Here is a 24,700-nt window from a genome sequence, read left to right as displayed (position 1 = left end):
CTGACATAGTGCCAGGTGTTGCTGGATAATTTGGGGCTGGATAGTTCTTTGTTACTGAGGTGTGTCCTGCAGGACAATGAGTATCATCCCTGGCCCTATCCACTGGAAGCCAGTAACAACCCCCAGGCAGACACTGTGACAGCCAAACAAGTCTCTAGATGTTGCCAAATGTCTCCAGGGAGGCAAAATATTCCCTCCTTTGGTCCCACTGAGAACCAATGTTCTAGGCACAATCCTTCTGTCCTTTTCTTCTTCCAGTGTCATTTACATGGGATCTCTTCTTGACTGGAATATTTGCCTCTCATTCCAAATAGCCAGCCCCCCATAGGTGCCCTACTTCAAACATGTTGGTAATTAGCTACCCAAGCTCACCTCTATTAGGCAAAGCCATCTCTCCAGTCTCCTTCAAAACACCATGGACTTGGTCTAGCCAGAGGCCTGCCTCACACAAAACCCTGAGTAGGGATGGTAGGAAGGGCAGGTATTTGGGCAAACAGGGCTCCTGATTGACAGACACATCTCCTTATAACACTGACAAGTGCAAGCTTCAACTGCAAATTTCTAACTTTACTAGTTCTTATTTAGAGTTTGAAAACAAACCTTCAAAATATAAATTTTGCCTTCAAGTTTATCCAAAGAATCTAGATAGAACAACTGAGCAAAACTAAAAATCCCAAGTTCTTAACCTACAATCCAGGAACCAAAAAGCAAAAAACTCTCCAGTTGAAAATCATTTCCTAAACTTCCCTGCCCCTGATGAGGAAGAACCAAATTCAGCAGCTTATCTCTTGAGCTTATGAGAAACATATTTACTTAAATTATTACAATCTTGGGCTTTCTTGGGAAAAAGTGAGACTCTGAAATCCAGAGAACAGGGTTAAAATTATTTCATCCACTTTAAATAATCCATGTACCTTGTCATACAGGCTTGCCTCAAGAGAAGTGGTGAAAATGAGGACTTTTCTCTTATTCCTAGTCAAGCAAACTGAAGAGGACAATGAGAGCTTTGGCAACGTCAAAAGTTGCAGTTAGGACTAAAACTTTTTAGACTGTTCTTTAATTAAGGGGCATAATCTTTGCTTCCTTAGGAATACACTGTTCCACTAGGCCCCATTTACCTATACTCTGAGCTCCTAAAACAGGTCTAAGTGGGAATGCATAAATTGTTTATTCCACTCAGAGAAGGGTCCAGGAGGGGAAAATGTCTCCAAACACAGTCTCACTCAAGTTAAGTTTTCCAAACTCATGAAAAGTATAGATTCTACTCTTGCTGGGTTTACTTGTGCTGTACCACAAAAAGCTAACATAAAAAGGGCTGCTGGCAAGACTAACTTTTGTTTGGCTTCAGAACTTGGATTTCAAAAGGGTTCCCACTAACTCCTACAGGACAAAAGAGCTCACGGGTCCTGAAACTATTTGTGCAAGCCATGTGATTTACAATGAACCCCTGTGCTCCTCCTTGGTATCTGGAATTTTGCTACCCACTAAGCAGAAGATCCCCATATGAGTATATATATATATGTACCTCTTATAACTCAAGCGGTTAACTAGTGAAATTACCTGGTGACTGTCTTCCTTTTTCTCCAGTGTTCTTAACTTCATAAATTTGCTCAAATATTAATGTAAGTTCTTTGACAGCTTCTTCCACGTGTCTACTTTTGTGGTTTATAATATCAGCCCATTCTTTTGTGTATGTCTATTGAATAAAGAAATGATGGTTAATTCTGAGATACTGAAAAACTGAAAATGGTTAATATGACTTTAATTTAAAAACTGTAATTAACTTCACTTGAAAATGACTAGAGGGCCTGGTAGCATAGTGAGTTTGTAGAACACGTGCCTGCATTTGATCCTGACACCACAAAAAAAATAAATAAATAAGATAGGTACCAGTGGCTTCACATCTAAAAGTGCCAATGGCTAAAAGCACAGCTTCTGAGGCCCAAGTAAAGAAAAGGAAGAGATAGAAGAAAATCTCAAATTTCTGACCTGTATCTGACTCAATCGTATGTAGAGATCGAGAGTGGAAAGATTTCCATCAAAGTCAAAACTGAGATATGGTTTTAAAGAAGGACAATCCAAAGTGTTACTTTGAGATTTAAATGAGGTAAAGGTTTTAAATGAGCATAGGATTGTATGCCAGGCATCAGTTTAAAAGTTTATATGTGGGCCGGGGATTTAGCTCAGTGGTTCTGCCACCTGCCTCACAGGCACAAGGTCCTGGGTTCGATCCCAGGTACCAAAAGAAAAAAAAAGAATGGCTGCTTTCATAAAAGTTTATATGTTTATCAATGAATTTAATTAATTAAATCACATCCTTTGGGGATAATTAATATTATTGTCTCTGTTTCACAGATTAGAAAACTAAGGCTTAGAGAAAATAAGAAATCTGCTCAGAAACACAGTAGCTGGCAAGAAATGGGTTTGAAACCAGCTTTGTCCGGTTTGAAAAGCCTGCACTTTGCCTTTCTGGCTTTTTCTAATAGTCAGCAAAGGCTTTAGGAAGAAGAGGAGAGCTATTCAAATTCAAAAAAAGAAAACCAGCTTATAATTGAAGACATCTTTGAACATAGCTAACAATACCTATGCATTTTAGAAAAGAGAGGAGTGAATGCAGCAGACAACTCACGCCTTCAAAAAAAGCATCTGTGAAGGGACCTGAGACTTCCCATGCCAATTGCTCCCTCAGCAAGCTTTGAGGGGTCCCATATCCCCCACATTCTCTCCCACGTCTTCCTTTTTTGCCTACTTTATCTGTATCTGCACCTATTCTATTTGTCTTCAGTCCAAGGGAAACAGAGTTCCTCCTCCTACCTAAAGACATTCTCTGACCCTCTCTGTCCCCACCAGCTCTTCTGATCTGGCTTCATCATCCCTTCATGTCATCCCTTTTAGCAATTTATTCAGCATAGTGCTAAACACGTGAAGGGAAACAGTGGCTGCATATTTCTTTCCCACTCCCTCCTTGCTCAGAACTACATCTCTGTTTCACAAATATGATCTGAAACCACCATTTGGCCCGAATTAACCTCATCCCAAAGAATCAGTGTCGTGTATGTCATGTTTCCAAATCTGATTTCTGCCTGGAGTGTTACCTGGCTTGCCCTGCCCTTCAAATCATATTCTGTCTGCTACAATGACCGACCAGATGGTAGCTTTGTAGAATCTTAAATCTCTCCAAGGCAAGTGACTGTGACATATTGAGTGGCAAAAGTGTTCTTCAAAATTGAGCTTCCTGCACCTTGATTTATAGCATTGAGACTCACCTAATAATAACACTTTCTTCTCTTATGCCATTGATACAAACACCACATTCATACTCAGTTACACTGAATCCATCTCAACTTTCTTCTTTTGTGTGATGTTTCACTTTCTATGTGTATGAAAGTTCTTATTTACTCATTTATTCAAAGCAAATTCCAGTAGTGTGTGCTTCCTCCACCCAATAACTAGTGTCAAAATAGTTACAAGTACATACTGAGAAGGTGATTTCATTATAAGTGAGACAAAAGATAGGAAACTGATGCAGAAATTTCCCTATTCCTCTGTACTGTTTTTGTATATAGGTAAGGCCTGCCCTGAAGTGCATACAGTTAAAGTCTAGGAGTGGAGAGAAGAAAATGGCAGACAGGAAATTACCCCCAGGCAGGAAAATGGTCACATCTCTGGAAAATTTCAATTGCTGAGAAAAGATCAATGCAACAGTTGAAGGGCTCTTGCTCCTATAGAACCATGGGATGCTGGGATACAGGGAACATAGCAAACAGGAAGAGTCCCAGGTGAACAGTTTTGCAGCTGATTGGTTGGCTGGAGAGTAACCAATCCAGGTTGAAAGAGGGATTCAGAGGGTTCTGAAAGGAAGTCTCTTGGGGAGGAAGGAATGAGACTCTGATATGATAGTTTTTGTTTTGTTGTGTTTTGTTCTGTTCTGTTCTGGTTTTGGTAGTGGGGATTGAACTCAGGACCTTTCAGTTGTGAGGCAGGGTGACAGAACTGCTGAGCTAAATCCACAGCCTGATATGATAGTTGTTTTGAAAAGAAAATATAAAACAAGAGGCAATTTGAAACACCAGGAAAGATTAAAATGTTGTATACAAGAAGATGTATTGCATATACACTATGCAGCTCTGTATTGGCTGATACTTACATAGGCACAGTAATATGTTGCTATGTATACTTACTATTTAACTGAAAATAATAATGTAACTATATCAAGAAGAAAGGAGAAAAGTGGTAAAGGATAGAATCAAAGAGCTATTTATGAAAGTAGGAAGAAAATAATGCTCAGATTTGTCAACTCAAGAAATAGTACTCCCCTCCATTCCACTGTGTTGCCTAAATATGTGGAAATAATCATATAAGAAATAACTAAGTTAAAAACGGGTCCCTTTCCTAGCACCAGACTATGAACTCCAATATCATTTTCACTAGTACCACTGGAAGGAACAAAGGCTCTGGGGACCCGAGATCTGGGGCAGAAAATGAGCCTGAGATACTCAGTAGTTACAGAAAGCAAGGAAGTTTTCAAAGATTTACTGGAATTATATCAAAAACATAGAAGGCCAGAAGGATTCCACTGGATAAAGATGGAAAATCTTGAGCACCCAAAAGAATAATGACTGCAGGGGACTAAAATTCTCCAGATCCATAAAACACCATATATTCATAATGACCTTTTTTAAAAAATTAAACTCAATTATTATCGTAGAAGTTGCTAGTAGTGAGCCAACTCATTATTTTGAAAATAGTATGTACAAGGAAAACTGAAGGGTTGAACAAATGCTATATCAGGGTAACCAACTAGTTAATGAGGGAAATCTCTTCTTTATAGAAAGACTTTAACCATACATGCCAAAATCAGAATATCAAGTCTGGAGTTACCAGACTCCAGTAAAATAATGACTGTAGGAAACAACAGCCAAAAGCTACTAAAACTTTAAGTGAACAATGATAACACTTGAACTCACTGATCAATCTTAATATTTCTAAATGGATAACCACCTGGTATTATGGCCTTTTTGATGTGATTCAAAGGGGAACACCCAGGGTCCTCTACGAACTATTTGCCAGAAAAAAGAAAAAGAAATTCAACCTGAACTGAATCAAGCCTCCAGCTCTAATTATAATTTACAGGAAATTTAGTGGATAGAGGCATACTAAATCATTTTACCAGAATGCAATCAAGAAAAATCTAGAACACAGAAAGTTTTGCAGAACACATGATTCGATTTCTTCAAAAAATAAAAAGCATTAAAAGAAGTAAGATGGGAAAGGTCTTAAATAGACATTTCTGCAAAGAAAATAGACAAATGGCCAATAAGCACATGAAAAGTTGTTCAACATCAGTAGTCATTAGGAAAATGTAAATCAAAACCACAATGAGATTTCCCTTCACATCCATTAGAATGGCTACTATCTTAACATGAGAAAATTACAAATGTTTGTGAAGATGTATAGAAAGTGGAACCCTCATGCCTTCCTGCCAGGAATGCAAAATGGTCCCACCCTCTTGGAAAACAGGTTGGCTGTTCCTCAAAATGTTAAATATAGAATTACAGTATAACCCAGCAATTCCAGTTCTGTGTATATACTCAAAACAACTGAAATCAGGGTCTCAGACAGACAGTTACAGACACCAATGTTTACAGCAGCACTATTCACAATAGTCACCAAGTGCCAATGACCCAAATGTCCATCAAAGTTAAATGGAATTTTAAAATGTGGTGTGTATACATACAATGGGATGTTACTCAGCCAGAATGAAATTGAAAATATTATGATAAGTAAAATGCACCAAACACTGATGGAAAAATTATTTGACTTATATGTGGTACCTAAAGCAGGTAAATTCTTAGAATCAGAAAGTAGAAGTTACCAGTGGCTGAGGAATAGGGGAATGGGGAATTATTGTATAATATGGACAGTTTCTGTTTGGGATGATGAAAACGTTCTGTAAACAGATAATGGTGATGGTTACACAATGTTATATATGTACTTATTGCTACTAAGTTGCTTACTTAAAATGGTTAAACTGGTAAATTTTATATTAGTATGTTTTACCCACAAAAAAAGCTGTTGCCAAAAAATGAACAGGGTAGGAATGATTCCGAAAAGTTAAGAAAGATGCAAATCAAATGCAATGCCTGAATCTGGCTGGCTCTTAGTGCAAGTAGACAAAGTCTAAAAAGAGAGTCTCTACTGCCCCTAAATATGTTCATAATCTATGACTCAACATTCTCACTTCTGGACATATACCCACCAAGATTAGTGCTGAAGTTCAGGGCCGGAGATTTAGCTCAGTGGTTCCGCCACCTGCCTCACAAGCACAAGGTCCCGAGTTTGATCCCCGGTACCAAAAAACAAAAAAGAATCATGTTTATGTAAAACCCAGAGCTATAAACCAAATGCCCTCAACAGCATGGATAAATTGTAATAAATTCATATAATAAGTACTCTACCACCATGAGAATGAAAAAAATTAATGCAGGTGAATCTCACAGACAAAATGTTAAGCCAAAGAAATGAAAGACAAAGGATGTATGCTGCATCACTGCATTTATGTAAAGTTCAAAAACAGCCAAAATAAATATACAGAGATCAAAGTCAAAAGGTGATTACTTGGGGAGTAGTGCCTAGGGTGGACCACAAGGGATTCATCTGGAGTGAAGGAAGTATTCTGTATCTTAATCTTGGAGATAGTTACAAGGGTGGAGCATTGCACTTAATATTTGTGCATATATGACCTAAAATGAAAAATAAGCTGAAACTAGCTGCTATGGAGATGTTTGTCCATAGGCAAAAAAAAAAAAAAAAGGCCTTGCATCCATCACAAAAGGCTAAAAGTCACTCATACCTCATTCCTGTACCCCGCACAACACCAGACAAATCAATAGGGAAATGTGGATTAGCAAGGAGAGTTAGCTATCCTGGTTAAGGCTCTGATTGAGGCTCTGGGGTTCAGGAACAAATTCTTTCTTGGGAATTTACAATCACAAACTAACCTTCAACATTAGTTCAGGGCTTGAGTTTATATTACAGGTGCACTTTTGGCAATTCTATGCTCTGAGAAGCTAATTTACTGTGAAATTCTTAAGTACTACACAGGAATAAATAATAAGGGCAAGTTCTTAACTTAAGCTGTCCAGCATTGCCACAAATGGACACATGTGCATTCACTCACAACCCAAAAATATAAAAATCACAAAGAAACAAGCCCCCCTGAGACAGAGCTGGCAGAAAAAGGAAAGGGGAGAATTAGACCCATCACTTTTTTCAGGTAGTGGAATTATTCTATAAAATATAAAATATACTTTAAATGCCTACATAAAAAGAATTAAAACACAGGACTATATAAAAAGACCTGAAATATTTGAAAAGGAGTAAAAAATAACTTAGAGAAACAGCTAAGTAAATAGAAAACACAAAGAAAAAGTAAGATAAAGAGTAAAAGCATATACAAATGTACTGATAATTACAATAAATGTAAATAGACTAAAGTTATCTGTTTAAAAAAATAGATTTTCAAAGTAGATTAAAAACAAAATCCAGCTAAATGTTCTTTACGAGAGAAAATTCTAAAATAGAAGCCAAAAAGCTTGAAAATAACAAAATGGAAAGATACATCTGAAAAATAGTAACCTACATTAGTAGCTAACAAAATAGACTATAAGGATGAAAACTTTCTCAATAATTATAAAATCAACCAACAACCAGGATGATACAGTAAAACTTCCATTCATGAAAGCTTCTGTATGCAAACAGTTTGGTTCTCAAACAAAAACACTCCACAAAATTTTGCTTCCATTCACAAACTCCACATCCAGTGACAAACACAAACAAAGCCACCTTCCCCACATAAACACAAATGTGGCCATCTTCCCCAAAATGGTAAAACAAATTAAGTTCTTGAACCGAGGTACCACTGTATAATTATTCTAACTTTGAATACACCAAGAATGGAATATCAAAATTGGTTATTCAGTATTGCCTTGGTTGGAGCTAAGGCTCCAAAGCTGAGCATACATGATTTTAACATCCTAAAGAGCAAAATAAAAGAAAAACAATAGGCAGTAGGGAGACAGATCTTTCTCAATTAGGAAGAGGATCAAGAGCAGGAGGGATGCTGCCTGCCTTGCAAGTGCAAGGACCCAAGTTCGATCCCCGGTACCAAAAAAAAAAAAAAAAAGAGCAGGAGGGAAATGGGAGGGAGAGGAGGGATAGGGAGTGAAAAAGGAATGAAGATGTGTTATGTACATGTACCATCTCCACACAAGGAGTGCAAGCATTATGTACTGCAAACATGCAGAATAAAGGTTCTATGCATTATGAAACAGACCATTCTTAAACGGTAGCAGGAGAAGCAACTGTCAGCCCATTGCCCACTTTGAGGTCAGAGAGGGGAAGCTTGCTTTTTGGTAGAGATTTGGTGGCAATAAGGTAGAAATTTAAAAAGAACTGCTTAGAGATGGTAACTGGTGCCCTCTAGAATTTGAGGATGGAGGGGTTAACCCACGCCTAAGTCCTGAGGCAGGAGGCTGGTAGCTCCCCTAACCCTGCAGGCAAGAAGGAGTGCCCTGGAGGGAGGATGCTATGCTTCTACAGAAAGAGGAGCAGATGCACTGGTTTCCCATGGGCCAGACTGCTCCCCTGGGAATGAAGCCATCCTCTGCAGTTTCAGAAAGGACTCCAGCAAGGTGACCCAACCCACAGGGTAGGTGCAGTGGAAGCACAAGGCAAGGAGAAAAGAAAAAAAAATAGTTCAGTTCAAGACACAACTTGGGTACTTTTGAGAGAGTGTGTTATGTGCTGGGCCCCAAAGATGATTAGACAGAGTTCCTGGCTTTGTGCATGTAAGTCAATGGAGGAGAAATCAGTATCCAGACAATTTCAATATAAGGTGACACCCTGAAAAGGACTCGCTATCTAAGGGTTTAAAGGACTCACTATCTAAGGGTTTCACAGTCAGATATGGGGCAATGTGGCTGGATATGATGGGGCTGTTAGATCCCGATGGAAATCACTAACCTCAAAAGCAGCTTTAAGGGCCTGATTTAAGCAATGAGTAGTAGGGATAGAAAAGAAGAGAGAATTTAAGCAAAATCTCACTAAGAGGCAAGAGCTGGCTAAGCCTGAAGACTGGCTGGACGTAGGAGGTGAGAAAAGGTGATGATCACCAGGTTCCTGGGAGACTTAAAGGGGAAATATGCTGTAGTTAAAACCATGAGAAAAACGACTGGGCTCCAGGAGCATGCACAGGGGAAGAACAGCCAGAAACCACTAACGGAGCTCCAGGAAATTCCAGCACTGGGTTGAAAACATTAGGAAAATAGCATCGAGGGTACAATGGAGGCCTTGAGCCACTGGAGCCTTGTAAGTCTTTGGAACTGAGGATATCAAGAAACCTAGTAAGGGCCAGGGATTTAGCTCAGTGGTTCTGCCGCCTGCCTCACAAGTGCAAGGTCCTGAGTTCCATCCCCGGTACCAAAAAAAAAAACAACCTAATAAGAAAAAAAATGCTACCAGCCCAGGCGTCTACTTTTAGATAGTCAGTTCACATTTTAAGTGTATGCCTCAGTATTTTTGTGATTGTAATAAATAAATGCATACCTCATTGAGGGTCAACATATCTTCTACTCTGGCAGCACCACTTTCAGGCAAGGAAATCAACACAGTGTTGGCTATCTCCTTTAACACAGTATCAATACTCATTTCACATAAGTCACTGACCTGTTCACAAGAAAGCCAATGTAAAAGAATTCTTTGAAAAAACCTCTTTTCCCCATTAGTGCTAACTTTTTACCCAAAATATGCTTAAGTCATAAACTAATTTAGAGAACTAAATCTGGACATCCTAAGTCAAGCATAATTTGGCGAAAATTCTGTGTTTCCTCGAAAATAAGACTTAACCAGAAAATAAACTTCAGCTATAATTAATAAATTGGCCATTACCATGGTGACAGCCAGGGTCATGCAGAAGATTATACCTCACTATTCCCTTGCTCAGTGGCCACTCTGTAATGGCAGGTAAGGCAAGGAGAGGCTGACCGGGACTGGCATTTTTGATCTCTAATTAGGTCTTTTTTTTTTTTTTGTATTAAATTCTTTTATTGGTACATTGTAGGTATACAACACAATTACATTTCTCATTGGGAATTGTACCTTTATATAATGCATCTTGGTTCTTATTTTTTCCCCATTCCTAGCCCTCCCTTCACGCCCTCCACCCTTCCCTATTTACAAAGACTTTATTTCCATTTTTTCCATTTCTCATCATTTTTTCCTTTCCCTTCTTTCCTTTCCCCTGCACCTCCCACTACCCCTACCCCTTTGGACCTTTTCTTCCTATTTGGCATTATCCATTATTCATTCTAATCATTGGTACATTTTAGGTGTACAATATAATGACATTCATCATTGGAAATTTGCACCTTTACATAGTCTCTCTTGGTTCTTGTTTTTCACCTTTGCCCAGCCCTCCCTTCAACCCCTCCATTCCTCCCTATTTACAAAGATTTTGTTCCTATTTTTCCATTTTCTCATATTAATCCCATTCCCTTCTATCCTTTCCCTTAGCCCTCCCACTTCCTTCCCCTTTGCCCCTTTTCTTCCTATTTCACATGACCTATTATACATTTAGTCCTTATTTACACTTTCAGTTTCTCACACCAGAGAAACTATTCGGTATTTTCGGGGAAACACGGTCCACTTTTAGGAGCACATCTGCTGAGAGAAAGCTTGACATGGAACTGAAGTTTTCTTTAGCATCAGTGGGTGCCATAATCTCATACACGTTATCTCTTTTGATGCTTATTTCAGCAAATGAGGCATAAATACCCTAGCATTATAGCTAAAGACACCAAGGCTCAGAGGAATAAAATAATCTAGGGAAAAACACACAGCTAATAAAAAGCACAGAATCCTACCTAGGTTAATCCAGATCCAAAGCCTCTGAGTGCTACTATACAACAAACTAGCACATCTGAAAAGATACCTGGTCTAGGTAGCAAGCATGTCAAAAATCAACAGACAGACTCCAGTTAAGACCAATGTTTCCTCGGGGCTGGGGATTTAGCTCAGTGGTTCCACCACCTGTCCCGTAAGCAGAAGGGCCTGAGTTCAATCCCCGGTACCAAAAAAATAAATAAATAAAAGACTAATGCTTCCTCTAGCTGATATTAGATGCATTGCTATTAATATTTAGGTACATCACTCTGTCATCGTTTATAGTCTACGATTATCTCATGTTCTAAACCATAATGCCAAGTTGAACCCTCATTAAAAGCAAGATAATTCAGGGGTCACAACAAGACAAAGTAGATGAAAAGGCTCCAAATCAGTAAAAGAAACATAAAACATTATGTTTTAACTTAACAAATGTTCTTTTAGTTAAAAGTCATGCCCTTTAAAGAGCTTCTAAGTATAATCAAACTATTGCTTATAACCTCGGTATTAATGTATACAACTTTTAAAAACTGATTGATTCTACCTTCTTGAGAAGTTGACTGAACATGCCCAAAACTGACTGAACTTCTTGAAAGAAGCTTTCTAGAGTTAAAGATGACCATGTTAATATCGTGAGCCCCTGCCTTAATACCGCCTCCACCTAGAAAAAGGGAAAAGATAACAGCTTCCATTATAACAAGAGCATTTGCATTTATAGAAAAGACTTTCTTTTCTTTCCTGCAAATATATTTCTTTAATTACAGTTTCCTATCATTATCCTTAATAAAGATGACATTTTGTTTCAAATCATCTTATCTTTGGCTGCCTAGGAAGCAGTCATGTATTTTTAGAAAGTGTTTATGATTTGGATTTAGTTGTTTTTTCAAAGGCAACCAGACAAGAATCATTCTGCAGGAAAAAACCAGAGCTATAAAGTTGAACTAGGAAGACAAAGGTCTAGGTCAAAATGGAGGACCCAAGATTCACAATCTATAGAACTAGAATCTAATTTAAAATAGCAGGGAAATCAATAGAAACCTCCAGCATCACTAACCTGTTTCATTTTAGGGGTCATCAGATTGACAAACACAGAAGGCACTTCCTGACATAAATCACCGTAATACTGCAGAAGACCCTGTAAAAAGTCAAAATGGAGAGTCAGGGATTTAGCTTAGTGGCTTCACTGCCTGCTGCACAAGTGCAAGGACCCGAGTTTGATCCCCAGTACCAAAAAAAAAAAAAAAAAAAAAAGTCAAAATGGCATATTTTACTTTCATTTACTTTCAAGCAATAGCCACATTCTGATTCACACTAGGAAGGTCTCATTACACCTGTTTCCCCAGTCTAGCCATCATAGGGGCTGCTCATTTAAACTGAATTGAAATAATGCTCCATTTCACCCTGCAATGTGAAAGAATCATTTCTACTCCTATCATTTTATGGACATCCCACTTTCTTAATTTATATCTTATCAGTATCCTCAAATTAAATAACTATAAAACTTAATGTACTTAATCTATAAAATTTTAATTATGAACTTTTAAAAGCTACTATTTCATCACTCATTACCAAGAAAAGTCTGATGTCTGATAATCTTTTCTATTTCTACTTTCCCTCTCCAATCTTTTGTTCGCAAGTCAGTATTTTAATTCTATCAAGAATCAACATGGTAACAAATTTTCCCTCAGCGTCAGCACACCTGCAGGGATATATTTTTCTTGCATCAGAAAAAAGAAAAAAACTCCTTCGAAGATAATCAGAAAACATCATCTATCTTACCTGCAAATACAGCTTGTCTGCTTTCAATTTACTTTCCAATTTCAGCAATCTCTTGGCCTGTTCTGGAACATCCAACTTCATCTTTATCATGCACTTAGTTTCCCGCACAATTTCCAAAATTTTGGGATCAAAATTAACCAGCAACTTTCCTGTTTCCGGATGTCGCACGAAAAGTGTGGCTTGTAAAGCTACAAATAAATGATTATTGACATTACTTGCCCTGGATTTCCTTTCTGCTTCCAGCTGTTTACATGGGTGCCTTCTCCACTGAACTACTAACTTCTGAAGGGTGGAACAATAGTTTGGGATGCCCTCGGTGCTACAGTATCTGTCACGTAGTCAGCACTCAAAACTTAGATCTTTGAGGCTGTGTCTACAAAGCCACACAAACAGTTCCAGAGAGATAAAATTTGATGAAGAACTGATAGTCTTCTTACTTTTATGGATTATCACTTAACCACTGAGGAAGAGTCAGAAGATGGACAGTTCTACAAAGTTAACACACCTCATAGATTTCAAACTCTCTTCCACCTGATCTCAAAGTGGCTTCTCTAAGATTTATCTGAATTAAATCTCTATCTTGAATTTCTGATAATTAGGCTCGGTAACAGTAAGAAATATTTGTTAAACAACATTGCAGTGTGAACTCTTAAAATGTAGAGAGCTTTTTGTACTACAATTCACTCAAACATCATCCATACAAACATGCATTTTCAGAGAAGCTCCTTATTAGGAATTGAAAAATACATGCCCAAACAGTTCTTGCTGGGTAGCCTTAGATTATCTGTTATCCTAACATAAATTACTTCTAGATGCATAATAATAAAACATTTATAGACTTGGATGTGTTAGCTCAAATTACATGCTATTTTAACCAACACTACTCACATGAGAATTTCATGATGATCACAAACTCTTCCCAGCCTCACATTACCTCACAGAACGAGGCAACTTCAAATTTCTAGCAAAGTAAATTGGTCCCAATATTCCTTTGAAGTTAGCTTTTTCTCACTACATAAAATGAGGTCTTAAAGGTGCAGGCACTATGAGAAATTCAACTAAGAATCTTGTCCAAATAATTTGGAATCTTTTTAGAATTAGGTTAGAGAACATCTGTCCTCCCCAGAAAATTCCAAAATAACTTGGAATATTCATTTAAGGAAATCTGTCTTCCTAAGATTGTACTGAGCTTGTCAAAAAGACAAAAAGTTCAACAGCATGATGGGGTCAGACCAGTAACAACAGCCAGGAAGTCTGCTTCAGGACTGACAGCCTTTCATTCCATGTGAGTTGCCAAAGATACAATATGTATATGTACCAGTTGCCCGAGATTAGTATAATCATGTTTCACAAACTCGTACCAATAAAAAACTACTACAATTTTTAAAAAAGAAACTGTAAAGCAACCAACTAAAGGAGGCTGATAGGAGGCTCCCAATTATTATTTCAAGCTCCTATATAGTTACATATAGTCACATCAACAGGACAGCAGGAAGCCTTCCATAGCCATTCATTTCCCAGAGTCTGAGCTTTCAAAAATATGGTTAGAAGTACGTGTGACCACTTCTCCTGGGCACCAACCCACTGCAATGAGCTGCTGGACCTAACAGATGTCAACTGGTGTTCTCAAGTGGAATGAATTCTCCAGAAAACTTGATGTAAGTGTCATTTATCAAGATCGTCTGATAAATCTTGGTGGCACATGGCTGTAATCCCAGATACATATATGAATGAATGATTGTTTGATATCTACTTATTGGACATTTTAAAGCTATTGAGAGAGACTCCAATGCCTGGCACCAATCTTCGCCCTTTTAGAAGCAAATGGTGTAAGAGTTAAGAGAACAGACTGTGGAGCCAAACTATCTGAATGTGAATTCTGGCTCTGCCATTTACTAGTATACGAACTTGGGCAAGTCACCTAATCTCTCAGTGCCTCACTTTCCCCCTCTGTAACACAAGGGCAATGATAATGTCTCATAGGGTTGTTTACTAGGGTTAGAGATTTGTATACATCAAATGTTTAGACAAACCTGGCATACAGCAAGCACAGGATAAGGGTTAGTTATGATCATTATTTAAAGGACAGCAGATGAAACAGAGTATCCTCGAATTGTGTGGGAGAGATAAAGCAAATATATAAAGCAGCAAATGTCATGAGGAGGAGCTACACATAAAACGTGTTGAGGATTCTGGAGAAGGGAGAGATTCTTTTCTGCCAGAAAGAATAGGAGAGGGTTTTATGGAATAGATCTCTGTCTATTGAGCTTATTTTTGAATATACGCAGGTAAAAGGAAAGGCACTGATGCCAGAAAAACCAGCGGGGCAAAAAAATAAAAAGCAGAAAACTGCATAGCACTGAAGACGCAAAACAGTACTTTTGATGTTAAAAATTCTTTTCCCTTTTTCCATAGTGTGAGTTTTAAGCTTATCTTGATGGTCCTTTGAGAATGCTGCAGGCTTTCATCACAGTCCACAGCTGCCACTTACAGCACACTACCCCAAAACAGCTGAAAACGCTGTTTTATTGAAGGTGTAACTATGGTGCCAGTTGGAGACAACACTTTGCAGGGCTTGGGATGCTGTCCTCTAAAATGCAGTTAGGTAGGGAATCAATGCTCTGTCCTTTCTCAACACGCTAAAATATATTAGTTCTGGAATCAAGAAGCAAAAAGAGGGGCCGGGGATTTAGCTCAGTGGTCTCGCCGCCTGCTGCGCAAGCGCAAGGACCCGAGTTCGATCTTGGGTACAAAAAAAAAAAAAAAAAAAAGAAGAAGCAAAAAGAGAAACAGCCCCTCCCAGCATCTGTCTCGGCAACCCACCCACAGATTTCGTGCTCACAGATTTTTGTGCCTGCAGCTCTGTGCTCTGCTGAAATGGAGATCCTGGCTTGCGAGGGAGAAAGCATTCCAGCAGCGAATGCCTTACGAGTTCCACCAAGGCCGCGGTTAAGACCTTATGGTTGAGGTTATGGTTAACAGATTAAAGGTAAAATGGGGCAAAGCAGGAAGTTGAACTGACCAACAATGGAGTCCACAGGAAAACCACATCCCAGATGAGGCCAGCAGTGATGGCCTCCCTTCCCTCAGGCCACCCCGCCTCACACTGAATTCTGCCCACATAACCCCACCCCCGAGAGTCAACCCTATCCCTGCTAAATCACTGCAGCTCCAAACAAATTAAATTCAGTTACAGGAAAAAAAGAAAAGACAACAAGGGAAGGAGGAAGAAAAAGAGAGTAGCTGTAATTCTCTCCTCATTTGGGCTGAGATTTGAAACTACAATATGATAAAAACTAAGTATAAAAACCTCCATAAATCTAAGGAGCAATATCTATTGAGATATTTTGACTTTAAATTCTATTTTTTTCCAGGGAAAAGTCATAGTTTAGGGTCATGACAATTTTTACTCATAAAATCAGAATACTAACAACTATAAAAAATAAACCATTATGTCATCCCTAAATCTAAATTTTAAAACCAGCTTAAGATCATGTAAAAGGGATATAACCAGCCCCCGGTGTAAGCCCTGAGGCACAGTTTTATACACACCATACTGTAGCTGCGAAATCTCTCTGACCCAGGCCATGTGGTAGACCACCTCAAATTCCACCAGCACATAAGAGATTTTGTTATACTGACGGATGACAGCTTTACCTTCTGAACTTGACAAAATTTCTGAGTTTTTCTGTTTTTTAAGAAAAAAATAGAAAAATGTACTTTAAGAGATTGCAGACTATTTTCATGGACTCTAAAATGGCATCACATGGTTATGCTACCAATTTAGATTTTTGCCTCAAAGTAAAACAGAGATAGGGAAAGCTACAGAAGCTGCAGATCTGAGTAGGGAAACACTAACACCAGAGATGGAACACTGGAAAGGGAAAGAAGGGATTCAGAGGCTGCTAACCCAACAGCTGGCCCCAGCAGGCTAGTGTCCCATGCCACCCCCACCCAACTTTTTGGGACAAGATACAATTGATTGCTTGTCTTTAAGCTGTCAATATCAGGGGCCATGCCTAAGTTCCAGCATAAAAAATCTATATAAATAAAACCAACTTTCTTTGTATAGAAATGAAAGATTTAGAAGGGCGCACAGGTAATGGGGAAAAAAAAGAACCAAGATACATCATGCAGAGGTACAAGCACCCAATGATAAATGAAAACATATTGTATACCTTAAATGTACCAATAAAAGAATTTAAGCAAAAAAAAAAAATGAAAGATTTAGGTTTCAATTCATTCATGTCAGGGCAATTTCTACCATGCCACTACCGCAACTGAGTCCTCACCTTGGTCGCTTGTCTAAAGCCAGGGATTTTTCTTTGTCTTTTAAATGTTCAGAACAATGAAATAAATGATGGTAGCCAAACACAAACTTAACATGTAATAATGCCCTACTGATAAAATTACTTGTGGGACCACCATCTTGTTCTTATTCTGTTCTGTACTCAGGCATAAGGCACAATGTCAAGCGAACCAACTCTGTTCTGCTTCTCTATCTCTTAAAAACAAAACTAAAACAAAGAAAAGACAAAACAGCAGCTTCAAAGCAGCACCAGGGCCTAGGACTATTCTGTCTTTCAGAACTCTAATAATCTTAAAGATGTAAAGAATGAATAGGTTCTGTTATAATCTTCTGGGGCTCAGTTCTTTGTACAGAGATACGCTCACTACATTTTCATTTTCATTAAATACACATCAGCGCCCTATCAACACAAAGAAGTAAGCTTCAGAGCAAGGCCTGTACTTGGTTGTGTTTTCAAAACAACTTTTTTAAAAGACTTTATTAAGTGTCTTGTGTTGTTAAAAGACATAATATTATAAGATGCACCAACTCTGAGATAACTGAACTGAAATAATCATAGTCACTGAACTGGCTTATTTGTTAAACATGAACAAATTGACTTAGTCTCTTTCCAGTGTATTTACAGGCCAAATTTTCTTTGCCAAGTAAACGAATTGCAATTGAATAAATGTGTTTGTGATATAATTTTGTAGCAAACCCACCATAATCCACATATTATAAATTTAATCTTTAGCTTACAAAGAAATAGTCCATGGGCTCACTTATGCGGTGATAGAGCTGTCTCACCCACAGGATTTTCCCCGCAATAGGGGGCATATTGCGAGCAAGAGGGGGGTCATCTTTTTGAGAATGATAAAGCTGTAATTAAAAATACAGTGTTAATGCTTGAATTCAGTACAACAGAGAAGGCAAAAAAATTTTTCTGTAAGTTGTTTTACCATTATTTGTATGTTGTATACACAAGAGGCAGTCCATAAATGTTAATGCACATCAGAGACCATAACCTGAGGCTCAGGAACAATGTTTATCATATAGGACACTTAATTCTCTCTTCATATTTACTTCCTATCACATGATTTTTTTTCAGCTCTTACCCTGAATTTCAAGGAGGTATTCAAAAGAGGAAGCTGATAGCTACATTATATCTGTCATCACATTCTCCAGCACTTACATTTCTATATGTAAAAATACTAACTTACTTGGGCTTTTCTATATATACACATGAATATTGACATAAAAAGATAGCTCTTAAGAGCAAAGAGGTGTTGATCTGGCTGTGCAGTGACATACCATGTCAGCACCTTCCCACATTTGGAGCAGAGCCTCAAAGGTCATGATCAGGGACAGGGCCCCTCTCAAAAGCTTGGCACAAGACAAGTGATAGCAAAAAGATTCTGATTTTTTTTTGCTTTTGCGCTAATGTACTATAAACATGACACTTACCTTCTTAGTAGCTTCAAGTTCAGCCACATAATACTGGAGAATTCGCTCAACTGTGTGGTTGATTTCCAACTGAAGACAGGGAATGTTCAGCTTCTGAAATCTAAAAGTAATTGAAGCTGAATAACTAAAAAGGAAATGAGAAATATACTTAAGAATTGCTGGAGTGCTAAGTGTTCATTCATTTGACAAATACTCAGCCCAGGCCTCCTGCACAGGCTTAGGATACACAGGGATGGACGCCAAGCCTTCCAGGAACCTATGGTTATCTTATGGGAAAGGCATGTATCAGTCAAGAGTTACATAAATAATGATTTAAATAAGCTGGAAATGCATGTAACAGGGGAACCCAGCCGAGTCTGAGGAGACAAGAAATTGATTGTGACAATTAAACTGGATTATCAACTTGATGGATTTGGGAGCCGCCCAAGGAATTAGTAAAGCACACTGTTGGGTGTGTGCAGGCAGGTCATGGAGGTGTGTCTTCTTTGGGTACTATCTATGCTCTGTGCCCCGCTTCCTCTCTGACACTGTTTTCTTGCCATGAACTCAGCAGCTTAGCTCCACCACACCCTTCTGCCATGATGTTTCTACCTCGGAGCTAGCCCACAATAGACTGAACCCTCTGCAACCATGAAGCAAATTGACCCTCTCCTTCCTTAAATTGTAGACATCAGGCATTCTTTTCCCAGTGACAGGAAAGCTGTGATAGAAGTTACAGTGATATTTAAACTGAGATTAAAAAGATGAGTATGAAGTTAAAAGTAAAGGTGGAGAAGAGTACACTAAATGTAACTCTGCCAATATTAATGCTCACATAATTCCAAACAACCATAGTCATAATAATGACTGTCAGCCAATTATCATGTCCTCCTAGAGAGGAAATGATGCAAAGTATGAGACCTATAACATTCTGATAATAAAATTCATTCACAACAGCCAATATAGGTAAAAGAGGGATACAGAGACAAAAAGAGAAGTTGTCAAGAAAATAGTACCTGCTGTGTAGTACTGTGACTCATCAGAATCATTTCATATCTGCTTTGACTCTTACAATGGTCTCTCAAGCCATAAGCCAATCATAGAGATGCAGAACTATGCCAAATTCAAGTTCGAACCCAGATCCACTGGGTCTCAGGGAGGCGTTCCCAAGAGCCCCCTGATGTGGGTCTGGAGCCCTCTCTGAGCTGATAGAAAATGGCCTCTACTCCCCCTTGAACCTATAATTGGATTCCCTGACCTTTGGGAAAAGTACTGCTGTTAGGAATAGAGAGATAATTTTAGTAACCATTTAACTATGTATATTAAAACATCATGTTGTATATGGTAAGTATATGACCCAAAATAAAATTTGAAAAAAAAGATGTAACAGGCCTCTAGAGGAAAGATGGAAATTTTAGACTCTACTGTTCTTATTAATCTCACTTTTGCAAATCTTTTCAATATGTAGAACTAAACATTATTTGTTCTCTTTGCGATGAAAACTATCACATTAACCTAAAGCATAATACATGGCTAATGGTGGGAAGGCATGTGAGATATTTCATTTTCTTATTGTGCTATTTTAAAATGCAATGAAAAATTAACACATTTCAAAAATTTACCAGTCTATTTAGTAGTAATTGAAAGGCTAATGGTTTTTTTCCTGGTACTAGGAATCGAACTCAGGACCTTGTGCTTGCCTGGCAGGCAAAGCACAAATCCCCAGCCCAAGGTTAATGTTTATAAGTTGTAAGGTTTATGTAGAAGAGATTTCTGAGGACATCTTTTATAAAACTTCACGTTTACATACAGAAACTCCTCATTTAACAACCAAGTTCTGGTCCTGCGACCAAGTCGTTAACTGAATTGGTCACTAAATGAAGAATGGTACATACTGTATTATGTACATTACAATGTACACAACAAAGACATGGTTGAAGGAAACTCCAACTTGATGACTTTGCTTTTACTTGCATAACTCTTACATGCAGTACTGCAATGTATAACAAAACATAAAACTACAGTACTGGACAATACAATCAGCAAAAATTACAGCACTGTATAAACAAGGTGTACTGTACAAAAAGAAGACACTGAGGTTCTATCAACAAGATGTACAGAACTGTACAAAAAAAAAAGACTGGTTCTAAGGCTGAGCAGTGGGTCGTCAGTCTGAACAGTTGTGAAATAGGCAGGTCGTTAAACAAGGAATACCTGTATTAGACACCATATTATCAAAATAGTTTGACGAGGGCAGGGGATTTAGCTCAATGGTTCCGCCACCTGCTTTACAAGTACAAGGTCCTGAGTCCGATCTCCGGTACCAAAACAAAAAAAAACAAAACAAAAAACAGAAGGGCCTCTGTAACTTGCTGGCAAAATAGTTTGATGAAAATGACTTGTTTTCTGAAGAACACCTGCTGTCCAATAACCTTTAAAATAAAATACAGCAGGGCCAGGGATTTAGCTCAGTGGTTTCACTGCCTGCTGCGCAAGCGCAAGGACCCGAGTTCGATCCCTGGTACCAAAAATAAATAAATACATAAATAAAATAAAATACAGCAGCCACCAACAAATCATCACATCAGCTGGGTTCAGGCAACATGGATTCCTCACAGGTCAGAGAAGGCAGGAATAAAAATTACTCAGAAAACCCAGGATATCTTATACTACAGCAATGATATAGAAAGTGCTCATCAATAATCATGACTGCAAAACAGATGCAATCCAGATATGATCTTTAGCAGATCAATAAAGCGTCTATTTCCGTATTTCCTCACATGCCCTTTCCTGGTATCTTCGCGGTTTCCATGAATTCTTCATGGTTACACTGATCACATAGTTGATAACGCTAGAAGCTGTGTTTTGAGTGTGCAATTCTGGCTCATTAATGAAGGAGCTTCTGCAGGTCACTGCAAGGGACCAATGAAACTAAAATACTACTAATAAGGTATCACAGAACCATGCACCTGCTCAACTGTAAAAACCATCAGAAATGCTCAAATATCCTTGACAGTGAAATGGCATTCATGGAGCCACTGATCTTCCTGCCTCTAATAAATACCTTGGAGGGGAGAAAGACATATAAAGTATGTAGTAAAGGAGCTTACTAGCCAGGAGTGTAAGACAAAAATTAAACACATAAAACAATCACAGAGCTAAAAATGACAGTGATAATTAATTGTTCAATCATCTCCTGTGGTTCAGAAGTGTATATGTATCTCTTGAGAAAATATGTGCATCCATATGATATGAGACATTTCTGCATATCAAAAAGTTTCAAAAATAATTTCAAAGATAACATCACTTTTGAAGAGTTTGTTTATACCTGAGAATTTAACTCCAAATGAATCAGTTTTATTATCATCTGAGAAACAGATGGAAGCAAATAGTCCTGAGAAGTGAGCCCAATAAAAAGAGAGCACTGATAACTTTTTCAGGCCCTTTGGCCCAGATGTTCTGTCTGTATCATATGTGATCAACGGGTTCCATAAGAACGGGCTCCAAATCACTCCCTTCTGCACCAAAACAGCCAAACCGTACAGTTTTATTTTTCCCCGGTATCAGACATTATAGAAACAATACTTATTTTGAAGACATTTGTCTTTTCATCAATGCTGTGTTTATTTGCACAACATGCTTACTGAATATGCCAAAAATACTATAGGCTACAGGTATTCCCCCTTTAATGACTGAGTTCCATTCCTGCAACAAAGTTGTTAAACTGATTAGTCACTAAATGAGGAATTGTATATAATATGTACATCACAATAATCAGAACAGAGAAACAGTCAAAGGAAACTCCAACTTGATGATTTTGCCCTCGTTTGCAGAACTCTTACATGCAGTACTGTATATATATATAACAGAACATAAAAGTACAGTACTGTACAGTACAATCAGCAAAAACTACAGTACTGTCTAAACAGGTGTTCTGTATGAAAAAAGACATTGGGGCTCTATCAACAAGATGTACAGAACTATACACACACACACACACACACACACACACACACAAACAAAAAAAAGACGAGTCCTAAGTCTGAGATGACAGAGCCCGCCGTCACTTGCTGAACAACACCTGAATGGGGGAGTGAGGATGAAGAAAAAGAAAGACAAAGAGACAGAGTCGGGGGAGCTCCCAGCATCCGAGCTACTTTATTGACTTTACTGCTGTCTTTTATAGCACTCAAGAATAGAAAACATCTTACATAAGGCACATCTGGAAATTCCCCAGGCCTTGAGACAGTCCCGTGTTTTCTTTTCCCTAGCTCCGTGTCCTTGTGCTGTTCTTATCACTTTCTCCTACGCCTAACTTCCTCAGAGCTGGGCAGCAAGCTCTACAATATTTCACTTAACCCTTTCATAGGAAATCCAAGTTGTCCACCTTAATGTTTATAGAGCTGTTGGCTCTCCACACTGAGAGGCAGATCTTAAGTCTGAACAGTCATTAACCAGGTAGTAGGTCATTAAACAAGGAATATCTACTTAAAGTTATCCCACCTAGAGACTTCATTGCTTAACATATTATAAATACCTTTGAAGCAGCTGAAGAGCCTGCTGAGAAGATAAGATTTTTCCAAAAGTACTGTTCATAAATACCTGTATTTGTACCTAAAATAAAATATTAATATTTAAATAATTTTTGGTGTTAAAGAAAAGACTCATTTTATTTAACAATTAATGACTCTCCTATAGAATCAAAATAGTTTCAAATACATCTAGCATCTAGGCACCTCAGAATGCACTGTCCAGTATGGTGGCCACAAGCCACATGTGGCTACTGAGCACTTGAAATGTCACTACTTAGGAGTGAGATGCTTGTAAGTATAAAATACATGCTGAATTCCAAATACTTAGTACAAAAGAGATAATGCAAAATATCTCATCAATGGTTTTAATATTAACACCATGTTAAAATCACAGTATTCTGAACAGACAAGGCTGAGTAAGTGTATATATATATATATATTTTTTTTTTTGGTACCAGGGATCGAACTCAGGTCCTTGCGCTTGTGCAGCTGGCAACGAAACCACTGAGCTAAATCCCCAGCCCTGAATAAGTATATTATTAAAAATTAATTTCACCTGTTTCTTTTCTATAGAAAAATTATAGTTACATATATTGTTTGCATTTGAAGCTCATTAGTGGACATTACTGAGTTACAGAGTTTATGAAAGAAGGGAGGGGCCTTCCCCACCCATTGTTCTTTGGGACATTCACAATTTCTGATGGTGGAGCAGTGCAATGACACCATCATGTGAGGCTCAGCAGGTGTCATTTTCTCACACTGCCGCTCTCAGAGACCTCTGTGCCATTGCTCAGAAGTGAGAAACAGCAAATGCTCTTGCAAGACTCCACTTTCCCTGGCAGTGAACTCCCAACTCCTGGCGCTCAAAAGAGGAAACGGAATCACTTGGCCAATTAGTTTTGCACACAGATTGTATTGCTGTGATTACTCGTATGTATCACACCCATGAATCAAACACTGGAAAAGGAAGGAAAATTAAAATGCTGACACCTTATGCAAATTTTCTATTAAAAGGTTAATATGGGGCCGGGGACTTAGCTCAGTGGTGCCGCTGCCTGCCTCACAAGCGCGAGGTCCCAGGTTGGATCCCCGGTACCAAAAAAAAAAAAAAAAGAAGAAGAGAAGAAGGAGAAGGAGGAGAAGAAGAAGGAGGAGGAGAGGAAGAAGGAGAAGAAGAAGAAGAGGAGGAGGAGGAGGAGGAGGAAGAAGAAGAAGAAGAAGAAGAGGAGGAGGAGGAGGAAGAGGACGAAGAAAAAAAAAAGGTTAATATGGCCTCTACATTTACTGAAAGCTAAAAGTGGTATCTAGGACCACAATGAAGCTTTAAAAAATGCATTTTGAGGGCCAGGGATTTAACTCAGTGGTTCCACTGCCTGCCTTGCAAGGGCAAAGTCCGGAGTTCGATCCTCAGTACCAAAAAAAAAAAAATGCATTTTGGGAGCAAACTCCATCCTACCTAATTAGCTCAATTCTAAAATTAATAACTAAAATATATCTTAATATCAAAGAATCTAATTTTCAAGCACTGAAAGAAAATCGATGCCAAAAATAGTGTTACTGTTAAGAGTAGCAGAATTTTTTTTACAGCTTTATTATTTATATTGCCATCATAAGTAATGTAGTTTTATAATGTAAATAAATGAGACAAAAATCTGATTTCTTTTTCGGTGCTGGGGTTCAAACCCAGGGGTTCACATATGCTAAATAAGGGCCCTAG

The 24,700-nt window shown here is 38.3% G+C and overlaps 1 protein-coding gene across 1 annotated transcript in view; it reads right to left on the bottom strand.

The window, feature by feature from the left end:
* The window catches only part of Dnah8 (dynein axonemal heavy chain 8), a 262,037-nt gene that overhangs the window by 203,469 nt on the left and 33,868 nt on the right, over nucleotides 1-24,700 (bottom strand). Inside the window, exons 13-21 of the mRNA XM_087184476.1 lie at nucleotides 22,989-23,065; nucleotides 18,473-18,572; nucleotides 17,768-17,887; nucleotides 16,273-16,408; nucleotides 12,721-12,908; nucleotides 11,996-12,076; nucleotides 11,486-11,602; nucleotides 9,607-9,726; nucleotides 1,561-1,696 (exon numbers count right to left, since the gene is read on the bottom strand). Of these exons, the coding sequence (XP_087040602.1) occupies nucleotides 1,561-1,696; nucleotides 9,607-9,726; nucleotides 11,486-11,602; nucleotides 11,996-12,076; nucleotides 12,721-12,908; nucleotides 16,273-16,408; nucleotides 17,768-17,887; nucleotides 18,473-18,572; nucleotides 22,989-23,065 (1,075 nt within the window). The remainder of the gene's footprint in view (nucleotides 1-1,560; nucleotides 1,697-9,606; nucleotides 9,727-11,485; nucleotides 11,603-11,995; nucleotides 12,077-12,720; nucleotides 12,909-16,272; nucleotides 16,409-17,767; nucleotides 17,888-18,472; nucleotides 18,573-22,988; nucleotides 23,066-24,700) is intronic.

The sequence above is a fragment of the Heterocephalus glaber genome, unplaced genomic scaffold, assembly GCF_053883595.1.
Source record: "Heterocephalus glaber isolate CG9 unplaced genomic scaffold, H.glaber_assembly_v1.0 deba00001497, whole genome shotgun sequence".
NCBI classification, from domain to species: Eukaryota; Metazoa; Chordata; class Mammalia; order Rodentia; family Bathyergidae; genus Heterocephalus; species Heterocephalus glaber.
Note: the sequence above shows the minus strand (reverse complement) of the source record. Positions and strands in the feature narration are given on the sequence as shown.